We start from the raw sequence: 24,719 nt of genomic DNA on the forward strand, positions 1-24,719 counted from the left end.
GCATGTTCAGCTGTAGGAGGCAAGATTTTGTGGATAGGCAAAGCTGAGGTTTGCAAAATGTTATAAGTATGTGTAAACCCAATCACTTAAATGTCACAAAAGTGTTAATATGTTAAAGACCAACTTTGGGCTCATTCTTTCAATCACCACATCACTCCCCTTTATTCTTATTTTATATTTATACTTGCCTCACCCAAAGGTCTTCAGTCCTGTCCTGTGATGTGGAAGGTCACCTTCCTCTTTAGATCCTATTCCAACAGAGCAATCACATCATTACATGTGAATGTAGGGCATTGGGGTGATGCTCCCTCGGGGGCGGTCCCTTACAGACAAAACCAGAGAAATTCCCAGCTCAACTCCCCAACAAGTCTGCTAACTAACCAAATTAACCTGTCTAACAGTATGCGTTAAAAACAGGGGTTTAGTTAGCACTCATTTGCAAATGCATGCCTAACCACTTGCCGACCGCCGCAAGTATATATACTGCGGCGGTCAGCCCCGTGCAGGCAAAGTGACGTACTGGTACGTCCCTAGCCTGTGAGCCAATAAGGGGCGAGCGCGTGCTGCCGGAGGCACGCCCCCGCTCGTTCACAGACACCTCCACGCGAGTGACCGGCGGACCCCATGTCCGCCGGTCACTCGCGATCGTCAGTTACAGAGGGAGAAAGGCAGGCGGCTAATGTAAACAAAGCCACCTGTCATTCTCCCTTGTGTAACAGCAGAGATCAAACGTTCCTGCTATGTAGGACTGTTGATCTCTGCTGTTACATGAACAGCCACATCCCTGCACAGTTAGAAACACACCCCTAGGGACACACTTAACCCCTCCTTCTCCAATAAAGTTAACCCCTTCCCTGCCAGTGTCATTTTTACAGTAACAGTGCATATGTTTAGTACTGATTACTGTAGTAATGTCATTGGTACCCCCAAAAGTGTAAAAAATGTCAGTCAAGGGTCCGATCTGTCCACCGCAATGTCGCGGGTCCCGCAAAAAAAAATCGCAGATCGCCGCCATTACTCGTAAAAAAAAAACAACAAAAATGGCAAAAATCTTTCCCGTAGTTAGTAAATGCAATAACTTTTGTGCAAACCAATCAAAATACGCTTATTGCGATTTTTTTGTTTTCTTTACCAAACATATGTAGCAGAAAACAAATTGGCCAAAAATGTTAAAAAATTTAGATTTTTACTTTTTTTTTTTTTTGGGAATTTCATATAAAAAAATGTGAAAAATATTGTTTTTTTCAAAATTGTTTATAGCGCATGATCAAAAAATCACACAGGTGATCAAATACCACCAAAAGAAAGCTCTGTTTGTGGGAAAAAAGGATGTCAAATTTGTTTTGGTACAGCGTCGCACGACCGCGCAATTGTCCGTTAAAGTCACGCAGTGCCGAATCGCAAAATAGGGCCTGGTCAGGAAGGGGGTAAAATCTTCTGGGGCTTAAGTGGTTAAGCTGCAAGGCCATAATTCAGTTGGTAAGCAGACTGGTTGATGAGTTGAGCTGGGGATTTCTCTAATTCTGTCTTGCATGTGTTGCCCTTCTATGTGCTTCTTGCTGTAAAGGCCAGTTATAGGTGGGGACAGGGGCCATTTTGTTAGTTACCGATGTAATATTGGTGAAGGGACACACTGGACACCTTTGCTGCCATTGTGCTATGAGCTGAATGTCCAGTTTGCCCCTGTACCTATAAGGAGGATTGGGCTACCTCCAGGCCCACCTGCCCCCTATCTATTCCTTAGAATGCATGTGCTTCCACTGTGGAGACTCGCATAAATTTACAGGAGTTAGGACTGCAGGTAACACAGGGTGCCCTTAAGTGGCCTTGCAGCTTGCACATGCGTTTGCAAATGTGTGCTAACTAAAGCTCTGTTTTTAATGCGTACTTTTAGACAGGTTAATTTGGATGGCAAGCAGACTGGTTGGTGAGTTGAGCTGGGAATTTCTCTGGTTTTGTCTTTCATGTGTTGCCCTTCCATGTGCCCCCTGCTGTGAAGGCCAGTTATAGGTGGGGGCAGGGGCCATTTTGTTAGTGGGTCCATGACACTCTGGACTCAAAAGATGTCCGTAGTCTTTGCTGAATGACTAAGACTGAGGACATCTAGTGGTGGAAACCTGTTACTTTGGGTGACAAAGCTGGAAAGGAGGTGGGTATTTCAGCCAGAGCTGCTTTTTTTTTTTTTTATTGATACAGCTCCAGAAGAACCTTTTTTAAAAATGAAAAAAGTATCATGGAGTCAGATTTGAATGCTATTACAAACAGTCATTCTCAATATTTTTCGATTAGGTTCCTCCCCTGCTCTCCCTCTCTCTTTCGGAGAGCCCCCTACCTAAGTACTCATTGGTTGACTTTGGTTGATCATAAGGAAAGGAGTCTGCCGGGCCTTTTGGCTAGGTGGACCTAAGTGTGCTTTACCCCTTTCCATCAGGAGCCTTGTGCCCCTGGGGGGTCAGGGAAGGGTCCTTTCTTATCAGGAGGGGACTATACGACACACCCTGAGTGAACTTTTTTGTGTGTGTTCAAATGCACTTTTTGATCACTTATGGTGTTTAATTTCGAACATCTCACTGCAGGCTCGAACAATGTATACAATTATTGGCAGGCACTCCTAGAGACCAGAAAGCTTCTTCGAGGGTTCCTCATTGTTATAATAGTTGAGAAAGGTTGGGCCGTTGAAATAAAATGTTGGTCTTTTCAAGTCCCCCTTCCCCAATATAAGCAAACCATAATGATTTTTTTTTTACTTCTCTTTTAATGAGTGAGGAAATATTTTTCTGTTCCCTGGAATGTCGTCAGGGTGCTTTGAGGTTCTCACTTCATGAAAGCCAGGAGGAGTGATCCAAAAGTTGACCCTACATCTCTTCTTTCAGATGTTGGGCACCATATTACCAAAATGTCCTGCAGTGATTGGCAGTGATAGGAAGGGTTATCGGTTCTGTTTCAGTGATCAGTGGTCTCCAAACTGCGTCGGGTTGGCCAAATGCGGCCCCTTTCTTGCCTTTATCCGGCCCATAGGGCAGTGTTCCTCTCACTGGTTCAAGACACTATTACAACCACTGACACCAATGATGAGACACTATTCCTCCCTCTGGCCCCAACAATGGGATACCATTTCACCCACTGGCACCGATTGGCCACTAAATTAGGGATCTCCAAACTACGGCCCTCCAGCTGCTGCAGAACTACATGTCCCATGAGGCATTGTAAAACTCTGACATTCAGACATGACTAGGCATGATGGGAAATGTAGTTCCGGAACAGTGGGAGGGCCATAGATGAAGACCCCTGCACTAAATGACACAAATGTCTGGCCCCTCTAAAGTCTGAAGGACAGTAAACTGGCCCATTGTTTATATAGTTTGGATACTCCTGATATAGGTATACGTTAGTCCAGGCCAATTTCACTTCAGTGATCCCAGATCTTTTAATGTGATTTTGTTTTTGACAGAGAAACAAGATTGTCCGATCCAGACTGATGACCCACAAAATCATTGTACAGTTTTTGAAAACGCCTCAGCTAGGAAAACGCGCGAAGTCAGTGCTATTAGAGAAGAAGAGGAACTGGAGCAGGTATGGGTTCATATACTCTCATTTTTGTTTTCATGCTCGTTCCATCAAATTCAATCTAATTTGATTTTTCAAGTGCACATTTTATGTTTTACTGATTGGAATTAAACCACGTTTTTTTTTTTTTTCCCCCGATATCCTTGTGTGTGGCTTTATTCCCACCTAAGCTTTTCTGAAGAGCTTTAGAAAACATTCTACTTGCTGCGTGTTTAGTGCAAAATGCACATTATATAGGGATCAATAATAATGCATGTAAGCAAAAACAAAAGTGTAACCCACCCACAACACAACCCACAAAGCACCAAGACACATAGGTACCATAAGAACCTACCAAAGCTATCAACTCAATCAATCTTCAGCAACTGGAAGATCTACTAAACCAGGAAACCAAATAATTAGCGTGGTTCCTCATGAAAAGGATACAAATATTCAATTAGTGAAAACAATAGTAATAAATAAAATTTGACACCTCTTACAACGTTTCCATTACCATATCTGAATGTCCTTGTATTTCTAAAGCTGGCAAATGTGGATAGTTCAGCAGTGTTTGACCAAATTTTGATCAGTGTGTGACCATTCCTGAGAAAGTTATGTGGTAGTAAGGTGTCACCACAAGATGGCCATTGCGGACACCACTTATGAAAATTGTGCCACGTCCTATTAATTAGATTAAGAAGAAATTTGCTATTGCTAAAGAGCATGGACTTTCCCGGCACAGCAATATGACACTTATGTCGTAAAAAATATTTTTTTATTTAAAAATGATTAAAAAGATTTAGAACAATATAACAATGGATATATAATCAATACAATATTAAAATATAGATCATGCATCTTAACATCACAGTCATAAAGTGTGGGTGACCCTCAATCCCCGCTAAGGTGTACAGATACCAAAAAGACCTCTTGCTAGAGACAAGGTCATAATATGATGGTGATATGTATCCGGTGATGAGGGGACAGCTGAAGAATTGATTTTCTCTACATGTTTCGCGTTTTTATAACGCTTCTTCAGGAGAGTATGATGGACTATAGTACCAACATAAGATCACTACGTGATGTATAAATATAGATAACAACAGGTCCCAATACGGAACTGGTTTGGACAGTTTGTATTGCAGTGCAAGGTAGCCAAGCGTCAGAGCCGAGGTATGCTCCTTGATAGAAGGGCTGTACCAAGTGGGATAACGGTGAGCCCAAGATAGACAGTTTTCTGAGGTGCATCAGAAAGTGTTTAACACTTCGTGATACGTAGTGTCTGATTCTGTCCAGGAATGGAGTGCTGTTCCCCCCCAGCCCTGGATACACAGGTTAAATGCCAGACAGTCGCACAATACGTAGGTTTCTTGCTAGGTGTACCTTTTTAATCCATGAAGTGCATGGGAAATAGGGACGAACCTAGAGTCGCACCTCGTATACAATCCCAATTGGATAGTCTGTTTCCCCGAAGCCTCGGGCAAGAAGTACCCCTGTTATCAGCTGAGCAGGGCTGAGAAAGGCCTCTCTTACACCTCTGAGTCAGGGTCGCTAATAGTGTAGAAAGGAAGCGCAGGAGTACAGAGTGGCACAAGTGTCAAAAGTGCCTGTAAGTCTTGCTAGCAGCAGGGTAGATGTCCATGTTGGGTAGCTGAAGTAGTCAGAAGGCTCCAGTAAGCAAGCTAGCTGGTAAGCAGCAGACTGAGGCAGGCTGGCACGGGTGACAGCAGGCAGCTGAGGCGGTTACTGGTAACCGATAGTAGATCAGCCAGAACAGCAGGATGGTAGACAGGTACCTATGACAGCCGGCAGAGTAGCAGGATCAGGGAGGCTGGGTCATACAAAGGCAGAATGGATCGGGTACAGGGCACAGGCAGGAGCTTGGTCAGGAAACAAGCCAGGTCTGGAACCAATCAATGAAACAGGAGCCAATGCAGCAGACAAAAGCGGAGGTCAGGGGACAAGCAGAGGTCAGTGCAGGCCGAGTTCAGAGAGTGGTCTAGACAAGCCGGGTCAACAACTGGTATCAGGATGCAGAATCACAGCATCACAAGGCACACGGGAGGCTGAAGACAAAGCAGCACTGATCCTGAGCACTTGCTGAATTTAAATAGCCTGTTTGGTGCCAACATCTGTCACAGGTGCACGCGAGCACTGGCACGAACGAGAATGTGCGACGACACGTGTGTGTCAGGGACACAGCCGTACTGGCATTTCTGCCAGTACTAGTCATGGACGCTCCTGGCTCAATCGACATAGCCCTCTGCTGGCCAGTCGGGGAAATGGCCGTAGGAGAACTGGCAACATTGCCAGTAATAGCAATGGTCGTTCCTGCCTCAATTGACACTGCCCTCTGCTGGCCTATAAAAGGTGGCCATAGGAGCAGACTCATTGCTGGATTATCTCTCAGCTTCCTGTTTCCCGTTTGGACTTCCTGCTGTGACCCGGCTTGTTTCTGAACCATCTGATCTCCTCCTGGTGTTTGACCCTCGGCTTGCCTCTCGGACTTTGCTCTTGCTACTACCTGCCTGTTTTCCCAGTGTATGACCCCGGCTTGCCTAAGGACTCTGTTTCTGCCTGCTCACCTGTGTATGACCCGGCTCGTCCCTGTTCTGCTACTTACCTTGCTCTTGGACTGATCACCGGTGTTTGACCCTCGGCCTGGCTTTTATTACTCCTCTAGTTGCCTGCCTTACCTGGAGTTCCTGAAATCATCTGGTGCTCACCACAGGCAACCTGTGCTACTTGGGACGCTTCACCTCCTGTACCACTTCCAGTGGTGACTCGCACTGAGCTGCAAGGGAAGCCCTCTCTGCACTTCGGCCTCCATCCAGATTGTTACAGTGTGCGTGCGCGAGTATGCGCATATGCATTAGCCAGTGCCTAATTCTTGTGAGCACAAAAAAGAACATGCTTTAGCCTGTGAACAGATGTCCATCTAGAGGAGTCATTTCGTCTATTGGCAAGCCTTTTCCTTACAATGACACTGTAGTCATCCTGCCCATGTCCCACTAGGAAGTGCATCATCACGCAAGCTGGGCTTCCAGAACTTCAGGACTGAACGTAGCTCACACTTTCTGTAAGCCTGCCCCCGCCACTTCCACCAACAGAAGGACCTGCAGTTATATCATTGGACCAGCAAGAAAAGTTCAAGAAAGAAAAGAGTATGTATATAGGTTTTTTATAAAAAAAAAAAAAAGAGGGGTCTTCGCAGAGTGGGGAAAGGTAGGTGGAGGGGGTGGCTAGTACAACCACAGTTCCAAAAAAGTTGGGACTCTACATAAAAACAACATGCAATGATTTGCGAATCTTATAAACCCATATTTTTTTTACAATAGAAATAGAAAACAAATAAAATGTTTAAACTGAGAAAATGTATAATTTTAAGGAAAAAATAAGGTAATTTTGAAATTGATGGCAGCAACACATTTCAAAAAGTTGGAACAGGGCAACAAACAGCTGGCAAAAGTAAGTGATACTAACAAGGAAGAGCTGGGAGAACATTTGGCAATTAATTAGGTAATTGGCAACAGGTCAGTGACATGATTGGGTATAAAAAGAGCATCTTGGATAGTCAGAGTGTCTCAGAAATAAAGATGGGCAGAGGTTCACCAATCTGTGAAAAGCTGTGTCTAAAATTTGTCAAACAATTTCAGAATTATGTTCCTCAAAGAAAAGTTGCAAAGACTTTAAATATATCATTATCTACAGTACATGATATATTCAAGATTCCAAGAATCTGGAGAAATCTCTGTGTGTAAAGGACAAGGCCGAAACGCAATAGTGGATGCCCGTGAACTTCAGGCTGTCAGGCAGCACTGCATTAAAAACAGGCATGATTCTGTAAAGGATATCACTGTATGGGCTCAGATATACTTCTAAAAATCACTGTCTGTGGTGTGGGAATGCCCACCTGTCAGGGCGTTCTGGTCGGAGGTGACTGCATTTACAGCCAGGTCCATAAATATTGGGACATTGACACATTTCTAATCTTTTTGGCTCTATACACCACCACAATTGATTTGAAATGAAACAAACAAGATGTGATTTAACTGCAGACTTTCAGCTTTAATTTGAGGGTATTTACATCCAAATCAGGTGAATGGTGTAGGAATTACAACAGTTTGTATATGTGCCTCCCACTTTTTAAGGGACCAAAACCAACTGCATTTGAAAGACTTTGGCGCAAATACAGTGTGACATAAAAGATTGCAACAATCTCCATTTTATTCTCTAGGGTCTCTGCTAAAAATATATATATATATATATATATATATATATAATGTTTGGGGGTTCTAAGTAATTTTCTAGCAAAAAATACTGATTGTTAACTTGTAAGCAAGTGTCAGAAATAGGTTTAGTCTTTAAGAGGTTAAACTGCCCTCACTTACAGATGGAAGTTTATTGCTTTGATCTAAAAGAATGAAATGATACATTGTGAAGCATTGTGTTTATAGTTATCTAGCACCCAAAAAAATGTTGATAAGCATTTGCAGGAGGCTTTTTTTTTTTTTGATAGCTGTGAGTGAGCAGAGAACAGCTTTGTAAGAATCGAGGACATGCCATTTTAAGATCTGGAGGGGGGGGGGGGGGTGAATGGCGATAACGATTTTTTTAACGATTAATCATGCAGCTCTACAAGGGACCCCCCAGCTGGTTACATAGGCGTGCGCACAGGGTGTGCCGGGTGTGCCTGGGCACACCCTAATCACCTAGGGCACATTAGCATTATCGCTCTGTTTGCCAGTGAGGAGATGGGAAAGATCTCCCTCGGACCTGCTCTGCCATAAGAGAAGTGCCACACACTTCTATTTCACTTTGCCAGCATTGAGAGTAATGTACCGGGGCCATATACATGTAGGCAAACACATGCATGTGTATTTAAACTTTGGGGTGCACACCCTAATGCAATAGGCTGCGCACACCTATGGCTGGTTATTAGCAGCCTTCATCACTGATGGTATGAGGGTGCATTACTGGGTATGGGCACCATCAATGTTGAAAGATATATTAACCACTTGCCGACCGCCACAAGTACATTTACTGCGGAGGTCAGCCCCGTACAGGTGAACAAAGTGCAAAGTGACGTAGTACTACGTCGCTAGCCTGAGAGCCTCTAGGGGGCGAGCGAGTGCCGCCAGAGGCGCGCTCCCACCCCCGCCCCCCTACACCGTGGTAAACATGGCCCTGTCCCGACCGTTTTGGAATTGGTGTTGTACTTTGCCAGCTTTTTGTTGTCCTTTCCATACTTTTTTGAGACATGTTGCTGCCATCAATTTCAAAATGATCTTCTTTTTTCTTTAAATCTGTACATTTTCTCAGTTTAAACATTTGATATGTATACTTTTATATTGTGAATAAAATATGGGTTTATGAGATTTGCAAATCATTGCATTCCATTTTTATGTCGATTTTTCCACTGTGACCAAACTTTTTTGGAATTGGGGTTTGAAATCACGGAGTTTCGCCTGAAATCATTCATTGATGAACCTGAACAATTAAAATAAATTGAGAGCATTCTGACAGCATAAGCCCACAATGTAGTTTCTGATTAAGAAATGAACTGGAATGATCCTTTTTTTTTTTTTTTTTTTATATACTTTTACAGCTGATTATCAGTGAAGGAGAAAACGTAGGATGTTGTCACAGTCTTACACACTCTGGAAGAGTTCAGGTAAATCGCCCATCTATCTGATATAGCAACTAAAGTATCATCATGTTCATTCCTGGTATGGGGTGAGGAGGACACTTTGTCCTCGGCTCCCAATTGTGTTCTTATGTTGTCACCCGGCATCCGATAGAGACTTTCACAACTTCCTGACCACCCGCCACAGATTTACTGCGGCAGGGTGGCTCTCCTGCCCAAATCGACGTAGATGTACGTCAGTCGCGCGTGGGAAGCTAGGGGGCGAGCGTGCGCTGCCGGCGGCGTGCTCCCGCCCCCATTGGGCAGCGGGGAAGCAGGCGGCTCCGATCAGCCTTTAAAAATGAGAAATCAATTCTGGTGCAAAAATATTGAAAGTAGGTATTCTAAACTCAGAATTCCCCTTCTATTGCTCTTAGGCCCCTCCAAATCTCCAAATTCCTTTTTTTTTTTTTTTTTTGCTGCCTACATGTGACTTTCTGTTAGAGGGTGGCTACCTTCAATCTCCATGGTCCCACTGTATGTTGGAATGTCTCCACCCTCCCTTACTCGTTCCTGAGATGGATGTGTGGTGTACATAGAAGAGTGCAGATGACCCCAACTTACATGCACTGCTCATTCCAAATAAACAGAGGTGAGGGGGGAAAAGGTGAGATTCAGGAGCTCACAGAGAATGTTACACAGATTTAGAAAAACACAGTAAGGGTCTTTCACACGAAGGATCCGATCAGATCCACCTGTCAGTATTTCAGGCGGACATGATCGGATGCTCCATGCATCCCTATGGGGCAGCGGATGTCAGCGGTGACATGTCCGCTGACACCCGCTGCTGTCCGATCCGATCCTGTCTGTGAAATCCAGACGGATGCAAACCCTATTTTCCATCCGTCCATCGGACAGGCGTTCCGTTCTCATCCGATTCCCCCATAGAGGAGAGCAGGTATCTGACATCTCCGCACACAGAGCGGAGACGGAGGTGTCATCCGCCTGCTAAGTGGGTATTGGCGGATTGATCCCCTGCTAAGCAGAACGGCTCCGTCGGCGGATGTGGACCGTGTGAAAGGATCCTTTTAGGCCTTTTATGCTGGCCATACACTAGCCGAAAAATCATTCCAAAACTTGTCAATTGGGCAGTTTGTTCGTTTTTCGTCCAGTTAAAGAGGAAGTAAACCCTCCTCTGCAAGTTGTACCTATAGGTGATCCTATGATAAGGCTTACCTATAGGTACTGTAAATATCTCCTAAACATGTACGGTTTAGGAGATATTTACCTTACATGCAGCCAGTGACGTCACTGGCGCATGCGCTCTGAAGGAACGGCCGCTGGTGCCGTTCCGTCAGAGCCCCGTGCCGTGACCATCGGCTCCCGCGCGCGTGCGCGACGTCACCGTGGCTCCGGCCAATCAGATGGCCGGATGCCGTGATCCCGGAAGACGGGCGACTGAACATGTTGCCCGTCATACAGGTAGGCGGGCGGCACGGCGGGGGCTCGTTCTAAGGTAAGTATTTCATAATGAGCTAGTATGCGATGCATACTAGCTTATTATGTGTTTCTCTTGCAGTTTGAAAAAAAAAAAAAATTTGTGGTTTACAACCTCTTTAATGGGCACAAATAGAAAATCGGTTTTGACTTTTCAGAGCTGAAAAATCAAAGTAACAGTTTGGGAAAATTCTGCAGAACGAACGATAAATTGAAAGTTTAATGTGTTTCTCGTCCAAACTGTTTGTGCTCGGCATGTGTGACAAACTGAGCGAAGAACTGAGCGATAGCGATTCGTGAGAAAATTTGTCATCAGGTACGGAAAGTGACGACAGCGACGATTCTGATGTCTCTTTCTGGCACATAGATGTGGAATTTGGGAAGTATATCAAATAATTCTTCAGAATTTCCAAAGGAGCGATGTGCCAGGAAGAGACATCAGAATCGTCGCTGTGGTCACTTTCTGTACCGGATGACGAATTTTCCCACGAATCGCTATCGCTCAGTTCTTCAAGTAACTCCGTTTCGCTGTCGCTGTTTTCCAGTTCGTCTAAAAGTGATTTTGCGCAAAAAAAATGCTTTTTGGACGCCATGGTCGTTCTCTATTTTCCAGGCACAAAAAACTGGAAAAGCACAGGCAGGGCACTGGAAAAGTCACCAGGTGAAATCCTGTGGTACAATGGCAGATACAGTGTAATCCGTTAGGATCACAGCTTTGTATCATCTCATTTGTGTATTTACATTTTTGAATTTGCCGCCGGTTCCTCCCCCCTGCGTCGCAACGCTCGCAGGGAAGGGAACCCGGAAGACAGGTGAAGGAAGGCATCGGCCGAGCACAGAGCGGGCGGACAGCTGGAGGATGGCGGGGGATCGCAGGAGAAGGTGAGTGTGCTTCTGGGGTAATCCCGAGTGGGGCTCGGTTGTTACCGCTTTTGGTACTTAAAGTTAACCCCGAGCCACACTCGGGAATACTGCCAGGGAGGTTAAGTAATGGATGTGTATGCATTATTTTCAGAATGAGGATATTGTTTCGTGTCACTTTAAAGTGGTTGTAAAGGCACAAGTTTTCACATTCTATGCATGAATGTAAAATACCTTCAGTGTGTAGCAGCCCCCCCAACCCCCCTAATACTTACTTGAGTCTCCTCTCGATCCAACAATAACCATAAGAGCCTTGCCTCTCGGGGGACTCGCACTCTTGAATGGCATTAGCTTCCGCTGCTGTCACAGCCAGTGAGCCAATCAGAAGACACAGGGGGCTGAGCCAAGCCACAGCTCCGTGCGTAAATGGACATACAGAGCCACAGGTCGGGAGCACGTCTGCTTGGGTGACCCCCACAGCAAGGTGCTTGCTGTGGGGGCACCTGACAGGAGGTAGGGGCCAAGAGCAACGAAGAGGGACCCGAGAAGAGGAGGATCCGGGATGCTCTGTGCAAAACCAGCTGCACAGAGGAGATAAATATAACATGTTTGTTATATAAAAAAATAAATAAATGAGACTTTAATATCACTTTAGGGTTGTTTAAAGATTATTTAACTTTAGTTTACTTAGAATACTATGTGTTTAGAAGTCATTGTCTTTTTTCTTTATTTCCCAGGTTGATAATTTCCTCCGTACGTCTGACATGGACGCTCTCTCTGATGATGAGGAGACAACGCCACATTTCCGTAGGTTTTTATTGTTGTATCATGCTGCATCTTTACACATCTTATAGGGATATCTAGGGAAATAACATAAACATAATCTTTTTTTTTCTGTTAAATTATATAAAAAAAAAAATGCTGAGTACAAGCTGTACTCTCACTACTTTACATTGTAGCAAAGTGTAATTTCTTCAGTGTTGTCACATGAGAAAATGAAACCTGTAGTAGTGTACTGTATATTCTGGATTTTTTTTTTTTTTTTTATACTGCTAATGGCAGCAATCAGTGACTTTTAGCAGGACTGAAATATTGCGGCGGCCAATCAGACACTAACTGACACTTTTGACACTTTGTGGGAACCAGTGACACTAATGCAGTAATCGATGGTAGAAATATGCACTGTCATTGTACTAATGACACTTGTTGGAAAGGGGTTAAACATTCATGGTGATCAAAGGGTTAAATGTGTGCCTAGCCAGTGTTTATGTTTACTGTGAGGTGCTTTCACTGAAGGATGTGCTGGATTTTCCTGACAGGGCAGAGCTTTGTTTTGTCTTCCTCCTCACTGATCAGCGCCAGCAGACATCCATTGGCAAGCACCTGCTGATCAGTTTGTGCTGTCACTAATCGCAGCGCCCCCCTACCCGGAAGAACAGAGTAACACGTACATATATATATGTGATTCTGTGCAGCCTACCTGCACTGTTGCAGTAGATGTACAGTGTGCGCTCAGCAAGTGGTTAAGCAGCTAGTTGAGTTAAGTTTTTTTTTTTTTTTTTTTTTTTTTTTAATTTTAGGCATATTTGACTGCAGATGTGGAATTTGCTTTAACCGCTTGCCGACTGCTCACAGTATATTTACTGCGGCAGTCAGCCCCTCACAGGCAGAGTGACGTAGGTCTACGTCGCTCGCCTGTGAGGCTCTGGGGAGCGAGCGCGCACCCGCGGAGGCGCGCTCCCGCGCGGTCACGGACCCCCCCCCGCGCGTGTGACCAGCGGACCCGATGTCCGCCGGTCACTCGGCGATCGGCGGGGGAGAGGGAGAATGTCAGGCAGCTTGTGTAAACAAGCCACCTGTCATTCTCCTCGCTGTAAAGACACTGATCACACGGATCTAGTATGTAGATCCGTTGATCAGTGTCCTTACAGCTCAAGCCACAGCCAATCACAGTAGAAAGCACGCCCCTAGGGATACACACAGCCCCTCCCTCCCAAATAAAGTTAACCCCTTCACTACCAGTGTATTTTTACAGTAACAGTGCATATATATAGCACTGATTACTGTAGTAATGTCACTGGTAACCCCAAAAGTGTCAAAAATGTCAGTCAAGGGTCCGATCTGTCCGCCGCAATGTCGCAGTACCACAAAAAAAAACGCAGATCACCGCCATTACACGTTAAAAAAAAAAACAACAAAAATGACAAAAACCTTTCCCTTTGTTAGTAAACGCGATAACTTTTGCGCAAACCAATCAAAATACGCTTTTTGCGATTTTTTTTTTTTACCAAACATAGGTAGCATAAAACAAATTGGCCGAAAATGTTAAAAAATTTTGATTTTTACATTTTTTTATGGGGGAATTTCATATAAAAAAATGTGAAAAATATTGTTATTTTTGCAAAATGTACGCTCTTTTTTTGTTTATAGCGCAAAAAGTAAAAATCGCACGGGTGATCAAATACCACCAAAAGAAAGCTCTGTTTGTGGGAAAAAAAGGACGTCAAATTCGTTTAGGTACAGCGTCGCACGACCGCGCAATTGTCCGTTAAAGTCACGCAGTGCCGAATCGCAAAATACCCCCTGGTCGTTTAGCAGGAAAATCCTCCGGGGCTTAAGTGGTTAACCACTTCAGCTCCGGAAGATTTTACCACCATCCTGACCAGGCCATTTTTTGCTATACGGCACTGCCTTTCTTTAACTGACAATTGCACGTGCGACGCTGTACCCAAATAAAATTTATTTTTTTTTTTCCCCCACAAATAGAACTATAAAAAAATAAAAAAAAATTTCTTCATCAGTTTAGGCCAATATGTATTCTGCTACATGTTTTTGGAAAAACAAAATCCCAATAAGCATAAATTGATTGGTTTGCGCAAAAGTTATCGCGTCCACAAACTATGGGATAGATTTATGGACTTTGATTTATTTTTTACTACAAAGTATTAACTGGTTCCCGATCGCCCACCGCCGATTTACTGCGACAGTGCAGCCCTCCTGCACGAAACGACGTAGACCTACGTCGGTCACGCGCCTGCAGCTAGGGGGCGAGCACGCTCCACGCCGCCACCCTTTTTTGGCAGCGGGGACTCCGGGCAGGTGGTTCCAAATGCCACCTGACACCCGCGAACGCTCCCCGCTGAGAGAGAAGAACGGTCAGCTGTTGTAAACACAGCTGACCGTTCTTCTCCCTGGAATGGGCTCCCTGGAATTCTCCTCCAGGCTGCTGGAAAGTATAACACTTGGTATCACTCCGCCTGGGACAGGAGCCGACACTACAGAGGAAGCATCCTCCACGGCTGCCTGCTCTCTTCGCTCCCGGTGCCGGCTCACTGCACTTCGATGCTCAGAATGGGTTGTCGACCCTGGGTATGCACTTACCTGGTTTGAGGTCGCAGGCCACATCAGAGGGCTCTGTGGGCCACATTTGTCCCGTGGGCCGTGGGTTGAGCACCCCTGAACTAAGAGATGGCAAATAAGGTTGGTGTGCACCTGCTCATCACACCTACACGAAGCAACCCAAAACTTCTCAGCCTTTTGGCTAACATCAAGTATAAACTAAAGAAGAGGGGCACAATCTAAATGTGAACTACTAGAGCAACATCAAAATTAAATGTTTATATTTTAGTCTACTACTGTGCAACAGGGGGCGCTCCTTTGTGGAGTGGCAGCTGGGCATTTAGGTGCATACATAGTGCAAGTGCCATAACAAATATCTTTAGGATCAAGTGTAGTATCAGTTCCTATCAGTGTCCGTAGGATGCTCCACCTTCATTCTGGCCTTCTGACTGGAATGGCTGGCTGTATAGTATCCCTCTTGGTATGATGGGGGTTCTGAGGGATCTTCCTCATGGGAGAAAACCCAAATTAAGTGGCCACTGGGTAAATTGGGGGTCCGGGATGGAGTAGTTTTCTAGTGTGGAGGATCCTGAGGGGTCCAGTGCCCCTTGATTTGAGTGGGGATACCTTGTCTGGCTGGGGGTCGGGAAGAAAGAGAGCCCACCGTGTCAAGCACTCCCTGGGAATGGCAACCTGGGGGGATCCGTAGTAACACTATGGGACCCCACTGAGTGTCCTTTGGCCAGGACACCAAATGCTTTTTTTTTATTTTCAGCTAAAAGGATAGGCTAGGCCTTTTATCTGAGACTGGAAGACTTTTTTTTACCAGGCCACAAGGCCTGTCTGTTGTATTAGCCATTGGCACTTCATATTTATTTGCTGCACTTGTTTGTTACTGCACTTTTTTTTTACGTCTTTTTAACTCTACAAGGATAGGGTGTGGGTCTTTGGGTCCACCATGAAGTCTAGAGGGAGGATGTGTGGCCATCAGGTTTCATTTTCTCCTGCCTTGGCAGTCTCGTCTTAAGAGAATCCGAAACCTAGTACTTGGTGGACATCTTCAGCTGATCACGAGGAGAGAGGTCCACCAGGCCTTTTGGCTAGGTAGACCAGAGTGTCCTTGACCCTAGTACACTTTTATGTGTGTTCGCGTTTTTTTCCCCACTGACTTATGTTTTTGTGCACCTTGTCACAGGATCAGAAAGAAGAAAAAAAGTATTTTTTGGATACTCCTCCACATCAGTGTTAATTTTGGCAGCAAATTTCGATTTCGTTTTAGTCATAGTCTTTTGACTAAAATGCCATTTTAGTTTTATTTTAGTCTTTTGACTAAAATGCTATTTTAGTTTAAGTCATATTTTAGTCATCTGATGTGTTTTTAGTTTTAGTCATATTTTAATCAACTAAAATCTCCAGTACAATTTAGTCGACTAAAATCTCATACATTTTAGTCAACTACAAATCGATCGTCGGGGAATCGAGTGTGGAGATCCGCCCGCTTGTGTAAACAGAGCGGGCGGATCTCCTAAGTGACAGGCAGGGTCAGATTGCAGGGTTCAGCATAGCTGAACATCCGATCTGTCCCTGTGTCACTCAGTCACCTCCCCCCCCACACATGTCAGTAAGCACCAGGCATACATTAACCCCTCCCTCTCCAATAAAATTAACCCCTTCCCTGCCAGTGTCATTTTTACAGTAACCGTGCATAAGCGTATATTTACAGTGGGTACGGAAAGTATTCAGACCCCCTTAAATTTTTCACTCTTTGTTATATTGCAGCCATTTGCTAAAATCATTTAAGTTCATTCTTCTTCCTCATGAATGTACACATAGCACCCCATACTGACAGAAAAACACAGAATTGTTGACATTGTTGCAGATTTATTAAAAAAGAAAAACTGAAATATCACATGGTCCTAAGTATTCAGACCCTTTGCTCAGTATTTAGTAGAAGCCCCCTTTTAATCTAATACAGCCAGGAGTCTTTTTGGGAAAGATGCAACAAGTCTTTCACACCTGGATTTGGGGATCCTCTGCCATTCCTCCTTGCAGATCCTCTCCAGTTCTGTCAGGTTGGATGGTAAACGTTGGTGGACAGCCATTTTTAGGTCTCTCCAGAGATGCTCAATTGGGTTTAAGTCAGGGCTCTGGCTGGGCCATTCAAGAACAGTCACGGAGTTGTTGTGAAGCCACTCCTTCGTTATTTTAGCTGTGTGCTTAGGGTCATTGTCTTGTTGGAAGGTAAACCTTCGGCCCAGTCTGAGGTCCAGAGCACTCTGGAGAAGGTTTTTGTCCAGGATATCCCTGTACTTGGCCGCATTCATCTTTCCCTCGATTGCAACCAGTCGTCCTGTCCCTGCAGCTGAAAAACACCCCCACAGCATGATGCTGCCACCACCATGCTTCACTGTTGGGACTGTATTGGACAGGTGATGAGCAGTGCCTGGTTTTCTCCACACATACCGCTTAGAATTAAGGCCAAAAAGTTCTATTTTGGTCTCATCAGACCAGAGAATCTTATTTCTCACCATCTTGGAGTCCTTCAGGTGTTTTTTTAGCAAACTCCATGAGGGCTTTCATGTGTCTTACACTGAGGAGAGGCTTCCGTCGGGCCACTCTGCCATAAAGCCCCGACTGGTGGAGGGCTGCAGTGATGGTTGACTTTCTACAACTTTCTCCCATCTCCTGACTGCATCTCTGGAGCTCAGCCACAGTGATCTTTGGGTTCTTCTTTACCTCTCTCACCAAGGCTCTTCTCCCCCGATAGCTCAGTTTGGCCGGACGGCCAGCTCTAGGAAGGGTTCTGGTCGTCCCAAACGTCTTCCATTTGAGGATTATGGAGGCCACTGTGCTCTTAGGAACCTTAAGTGCAGCAGAAATCTTTTTGTAACCTTGGCCAGATCTGTGCCTTGCCACAATTCTGTCTCTGAGCTCTTCAGGCAGTTCCTTTGACCTCATGATTCTCATTTGCTCTGACATGCATTGTGATCTGGAAGGTCTTATATAGACAGGTGTGTGGCTTTCCTAATCAAGTCCAATCAGTATAATCAAACACAGCTGGACTCAAATGCTCAAATGAAGGTGTAGAACCATCTCAAGGATGATCAGAAGAAATAGAAAGCACCTGAGTTAAATATATGAGTGTCACAGCAAAGGGTCTGAATACTTAGGACCATGTGATATTTCAGTTTTTCTTTTTTAATAAATCTGCAACAATGTCAACAATTCTGTGTTTTTCTGTCAGTATGGGGTGCTATGTGTACATTCATGAAGAAGAAGAATGAACCTAAATGATTTTAGAAAATGGCTGCAATATAACAAAGAGTGAAAAATGTAAGGGGGTCTGAATACTTTCCGTACCCACTGTATAGCACTGATTACTGTAATGTCACTGGTACCCCCAAAAGTGTCAAAAATGTCAGTCAAGGGTCAGATCTGTCCGCCGCAATGTCGCAGTCCCGCGAAAAAAAAAAATCGCAGATCGCCGCCATTACTCGTTAAAAAAAAAAAACACCAAAAATGACAGAAATCTTTCCCTTAGTTAGTAAACGCAATAACTTTTGCGCAAACCAATCAAAATACACTTATTGCGATTTTTTTTTTTTTTACCAAAAATATGTAGCAGAAAACAAATTGGCCAAAAATTTAAAAAAATTTTGATTTTTACATTTTTTTGGGGGGGAAATTTCATATAAAAAAAATGTGAAAAATATTGTTATTTTTTCAAAATTTACGCTTTTTTTTGTTTATAGCGCAAAAAGTAAAAATCGCACAGGTGATCAAATACCACCAAAAGAAAGCTCTGTTTGTGGGAAAAAAAGGACGTAAATTTAGTTTGGGTACGGCGTCGCACGACCGCGCAATTGTCAGTTAAAGTCGCACAGTGCCGAATCGCAAAAAGTGGCCTGGACGTAAGACAGCAAAATCCTCCGGTGGTAAAGTGGTTAAGTGGCATAGATAGGAATGGGTGCCATTGAAATCAATAGGCTGTGACTTGTCATGCGACTTTGTGTCCAAAGTCGCAAGAAGAGGCCTCACTAGTGGGAACAGAGCCTTAAAACTACATCATGGAAAATGCTGTCCGTACATGCCCTTATGGTGCCATACCAGATACCGTCCACACCTTGCTTTGCTCCTGTCCTGCATCTCCTAAGCATGGTCACCAAGACTTCCAAACTTATCTGAGTCAGAAACGTGAAAAATAATTTGCAGATTGTGTCTAGCATGACATGTCAATACTTGCTCAATTATCTCCCTCTCATTGGCAACAGGCACTGCATTCCTATTGCTAAATAATCACCTCCACTGAGAATGTAATTAGCAGCTTAATTAGGATCATCGCGGCGTTGTGCGGCAGAATCACCAGCAGCCAACTTCACGGGGCAGATACAGCTGATGTAAACCCCCCCCCCGCCGCCCACTCGCCCCAAGCTGCTGCCCCGCAGAGGTTACGAGGATGGAATTGTACGGATTGGTAGAGATGAACAGGAAAAATTCAGGTCGGTCTAGCAGAGATCTCAGCGTGAGTCGGGATCAAATATTCACAAAGACCAGAGGAGCTCGCAGCACGGGGAGATAAGGGAGAGCCACAAGGAACTGCACTTATTTGGTTCCTAGTAATTAGATTGCATAATGAATGAGAGCCAATTAATTTAGCTGGCAGCTGGACGATTGTTTATTTGGCTCATGTAACCTGACTTGTCTCTCTGGTTAAGGGAGGTCTCCTTCAAAGGAGTTTAAGAAGTTATGATGACACATCCTGTATATAAGATCTATTCTTTTACTCTGCATTATTTGTTTGAACTCGGTGGACGTTCGTCTTTTGTAAAAAAAAATACACTATAAGTGGGGCCCCCCTGCACTACAAAGGTTACGGCCCCTTTTACACTTGTCCTGCAACTTGGGACTTCAATTCGTACCCCATGATTTCCAATGAGTACCATTCATATGTGTGCGACTTCAAAGTAGTCCCTGCACTACTATGGTCTGACTTTAATGAGACTTGAGGTCCATAGACCTCAACATTTACACAGGCATTGCTTCATTGCTTCAAGTCGCATGACTTTCAGGTTGTACAAGTTCGAAAGGGGCCTAAAGTAGATCTATCAATATTTTGACTGTTCTGTCCTCCATAGGAGACGTTGCTGGATGCTTCCTAACCCTATTAGGTTGGACCCGTTTCCCCCCTCGCCCCTAGCTGTCCGACAACATAGCTAGGAAGGAGATGGCAGCTTCATAAGTGCACTTACCCAAGACAAGCACCAGCAAAAGAAATGCAGAGGGATAGGAGGCTGACACATTCCCTCTGCCTCTGCATTTATCTTAACTACTTCAGTACCGGACACTTTCACCCCCTTCCTGCCCAGGCCAATTTTCAGCTTTTAGCGCTGTTGCATTTTGAATGACAATTGCGCGGTCATGCAACGCTGTACCTAAACCAAATTTATGTCATTTTTTCCCCACAAATAGAGCTTTCTTTTGGTGGCATTGGATTACCGAAAGTTTTTTTCTTTTTTGCTAAACAAATAAAAAAAATGTTATAACATTTTGTAAATCGATACGTTTTTTCCTGCACTGATGTGGCCACACTGACAGGCACTGATGAGGTGGCACTGATATGTGGCACTGATATGCAGCATTGGTGGGTACTGATAGGCAGCACTGATGGGCAATAATGGGCAATGGTGGGCGCACTGGTAGATGGCAATGATGGGCACTGGTGGGCAGCACTGATAGATTGCAATGGTGGGCAGCACTGATGGGGAGGGCACCACTGGCAGGCTCCTTGAGCCCTGATTGGTGGCCATGGTGGGCATCCCTGGTGGCCATGGGTGGGCATCCCTGGTGGTCATGGGTGGGCATCCCTGGTGGCTCTAGTGGCACCCCCCAAGGGTCTGCACTGGTAATCAATGCTCTGATTACCAGTGCAGACCCCCCCCGTCAGGAGAGCCACGGATCGGCTCTCCTCTACTCGTGCCTGTCAGGCACGTACTGAGGAAAGCCGATCAACGGCACTTACTATTTACTATGTGACCAGCTGTGATTGGACACAGCTGGTCACATGGAAAAGAGCCTACGTCAGTAGGCTCTTTACCGAGATCAGAGATGTGGTGTGTCAGAGTGACACACCGCAGCACCGATCGCTGCTCTGTGCGCCCCAGAGCGCATTATCCTGCACGACGTCATATAACGGCGGGTCAGGATAATGTAGCCACCTTCCCGCCGTCAATTGCCTATGGGGCGGGCGGGGCGGTAATTGATTAAATAGGTTGTTAATCTGGGAAGAAAAAAAAAACCCTGTAAGACAAGCTGTATCACATACTAGCTCATTATAAAATACTTATGATAGAACTAAGCTGTCTCAGCGGTGCCCACGCACCGCTGAGACGGCTGACATCTTCCCAGGTGTTACTTCCAGGTTCGCGGGCTCTGGCGTTGTGAGTGGCCAGAGCCAGGATGACGTCACTCCCGTGCATGCATGTGGGAGCTGCCTGTTTGTGACACAGGCTTTGCGGTCCGACGTCATCGGCTGCATGCACTCTGAATACTTCCTAAACTGTGCAAGTTTAGGAGATATTCACAGTACCTACAGGTAAGCCTTATTATAGGCTTACCTGTAGGTACAAGTAAAAAGAGAGGGTTTTACTTCCTCATGTGCACATGTGCAGAGTGTAAAATATTGTTTTGTTTTCAGATGCATTCGTTACTAATTGTTACTAATTTCATTTCGTTGAATGTTTCAGAATTTGTTTAGTTTCATTTTTTAATTTTCTAACTAGTTCCAAATTTTCGCAACGATTCGAATTCAGATTGGTCAAAAAATGACTGACCGATTTGAATCCTGTATAAAGAATAGCTGGTTGTCAAGGAGGGGGCTGGGAAGGTGGCCACCACATCCTTAAAGAGGAGCTCCAAGCTCCATCAGAAAAATTAAAATACTGTAGCTGCTGACTTTTAATATTAAGACACTTACCTGTCCAGGAATCCCATGGTGTCTTCACCCCAGTGGATCTTTCAATTGGCTCTTGGGTGCTGCCACCACCATTGCTTGTAAGGGAAACTGGCAGTGAAGCCTTGGGGCTTCACAGCCGGTTCCCTACTGCGGATGCGTGAAGCGCATTGCGCTTTGTGAATGGCTTGGTGGCGACGGGGGAAGGAGGAGGAGAGCCGAACTTCCGGGTGATGTTGCCATGGGGGCAAGAGGAATGCAGAAGGGCTCCCCCTCTCCCTCTGCATTCCCCTTTCCACCATTTATCTCATCAGCCATTATGAAAGGGGTGTGTTTATCCTAGCTACTGTGTCCTCAACTGAGAACAATTACCCACAAGATAAATAGACATGTGCAATTCGTTTTGGTCCAAATGTGGCACCAGAAGGGGGAAGGAGGAGGCAGATAAGCGGAGCTTCTCCTTTTGGGTGGAGCTCCGCTTTAACAACCGATGACTTATCAGCTGTCAGCGGGTTCCCTTAATATATACAGAATTTCCAGCAAATAAATATTCAGAAAAAAAAAAAAAAACGGCGTGGGCCCTTAGGGTCTGGTATGGATTTTGAAGAATAACTCCATGGCTAGATCTGAAAAAAAAAATACATACTAGACCCTTATCCGAGCATGCATCCCGGCAGGCCATTAAGAGGGGGGGGGGGGGGGGGGAAAGGGCCTCATGTTGACGGGGACAAGGGCATCTTCCCCATAACGGTAGTTGTGGGGTGCGGGAGGTGACTTATTGAAGTCTGGAGGTTTTTGAGTCAACGCTTTTATGTTATTTATTTTCTCTAAAACTGTTGTGTTTTTTTATTACCTTTTTTTTGGCGAATGATTAGCCCATTCTCATTCACATAGGGAAGCGTGGGGTGGGATCTGTGGGCCCCCTTGTTAAGGGGCTTCCAAATTCTGATAAGCCCCCTGCCCACAGACCGCCACACCCACTAGGCCAGGATTGTGGGGAAGAGGCTACCCCCCATTAATGTGGGGGGTAGCCCCTCTTCCCCAAAGCACCCCCCCCCCCCCCCATGTTGAGGGCATGTGGCCTTTCCTGACCTGCTGAGCTGTGTGTTCGGATAAGGCTCTAGTATAGAATCCATACTAAACCCGAAGGATTGGGGGGGACCCCACACGTTTTTGTTTTTTTGCAAATTTGTTTTTCCCCCCCAATTCTATTTACATTCAGCTGTCAGTGGTGAATCCTGCTGACAGCTGTTGAGTCATCAGTTGTTAAGGCCATACCGGTCGGCTTCCCGGCCCGCTCCTTAACAACCAGTTATTCTTCTTGTTCAAATATTTTATTAAGCATATTTCCATGTACATGTCAATACATATGACAAGAAACGTGTCAAATCAGGAAAATTCAGATAACATATTATCAACCTATTTTGACATCGCAACAGTCAAAAACAAAAATGTTCCAATCAGTACTTTTAAACATATGTGATCAAGAGGGTAAGCCCCTCATAGTGAAAATTTAATTGAACAACCAGTTATTCTTCACACAGAATTCAAATCGGTTGATCATTTTTTGACCGTTTCCAACTCGAAATGTTCAGAAAATTTGGAATTCATTAGAAAACAAATATACGAAATGAAACTTACTAAGTTAAGTTACTATTTGATTTGGCCATTTGGATACACTCCTGAATCTCCGAATCACCAAAAATGTGTCCAAATTTATATTTGGACCAAAACGAATTGCACATGTCTATTTATCTTGTGGGCCCTTGTTCTCAGCTTTAATGCCACATTACACATTGCACATCCAAACAGCTGACTCCGAAGAAACTTACAATCTAATGTCCTTGCTGAGATTTTACGTACATACATGCACATATTTTGCCTGCAGTAGGGCTTTAAAAATATAGTCCTGGTAGATATAGGGAGGAAAAAAGTATTCATTACCTAGCTATAGGTTTGGACTGGTCCCTTCCCCAGCAGCTATCAGACAACATACAATAGCTAGGAAGAAGACAACCCTTTCATAACGGCTGATGGGACAAATGGTGGAAAGAGGAATGCAGAGGGAGAGGGGCATGTCAGCCCTTCTGCATTCCTCTTACCACCACTTGTCTCCCGAGTGCTTGGAGGCCATCTTTTCATAGCTATGTTTTCGGACAGCTGCCAGAGAAGGGGGGGGGGGGGGTGGCACCCAGTCCGACCTCATATGTAGACTTAAGAAGCACCTAGCTACATGGGACATTGTATTACATGTACTTGTCTTATGGTAACAGAACCATGGCAAAAAAAAAAAATCTTTAAGTCTAGGGGTAGAGGAATAGATGTAATAGGTACCACAGTTCTCGCTTTTGCCCTGGGCCCCCTTTTATCTAAGGCTCACCATGCAGATTAAAAATACGAGGTGTGTCTAAAAAGTTTGGTGAATGGTCCGATATTTCAACGGCAACATGGGCCAGGTGTACGCGCATGCACATCGCTTTCCAGAGACACGCCAAGATTTGCCACCTAAAAAAAAAAAGATTTGCCAACTAGTGTGGAGTACACGTGACCATCGGGGAAAACCCGCTGCCGGCAGTTGAAGTAGTCATTGTGAGCGGCAGGGTCACTGTGCAATGGAGCAATGAGTGAAGATCAAGTTCTGCTACAACTTGGGTAAAATGGCATCGGAGACGCAAGAAATGTTCGTGCAAGTGTACAGGATGGAAGCCGTGAGCAGAAAATGTGTTTAGAACTGGTTCAACTTCAAACACTTTAGTGACGGGAAGGAAATGACTAAGGATGAGTCATGTTCCAGTCGGCCATCAACAAGCAGAACCCCAGACCTGATCGAGCAAGTGTGACAAATGCTGGCACAAGATCAGCAACGGACTCTGCGATTGATGGCGGAGGAATTGGGCATTA

The 24,719-nt window shown here is 44.9% G+C and overlaps 1 protein-coding gene across 1 annotated transcript in view; it reads left to right on the top strand.

Moving 5' to 3' along the window:
- Nucleotides 1–24,719, top strand: part of IFTAP (intraflagellar transport associated protein) — a 62,244-nt gene that overhangs the window by 14,877 nt on the left and 22,648 nt on the right. Inside the window, exons 2-4 of the mRNA XM_082269565.1 lie at nucleotides 3,452–3,573; nucleotides 9,155–9,220; nucleotides 12,268–12,337. Of these exons, the coding sequence (XP_082125691.1) occupies nucleotides 3,452–3,573; nucleotides 9,155–9,220; nucleotides 12,268–12,337 (258 nt within the window). The remainder of the gene's footprint in view (nucleotides 1–3,451; nucleotides 3,574–9,154; nucleotides 9,221–12,267; nucleotides 12,338–24,719) is intronic.

Source organism: Pelophylax lessonae, assembly GCF_965119305.1.
Source record: "Pelophylax lessonae genome assembly, chromosome: 10".
NCBI classification, from domain to species: Eukaryota; Metazoa; Chordata; class Amphibia; order Anura; family Ranidae; genus Pelophylax; species Pelophylax lessonae.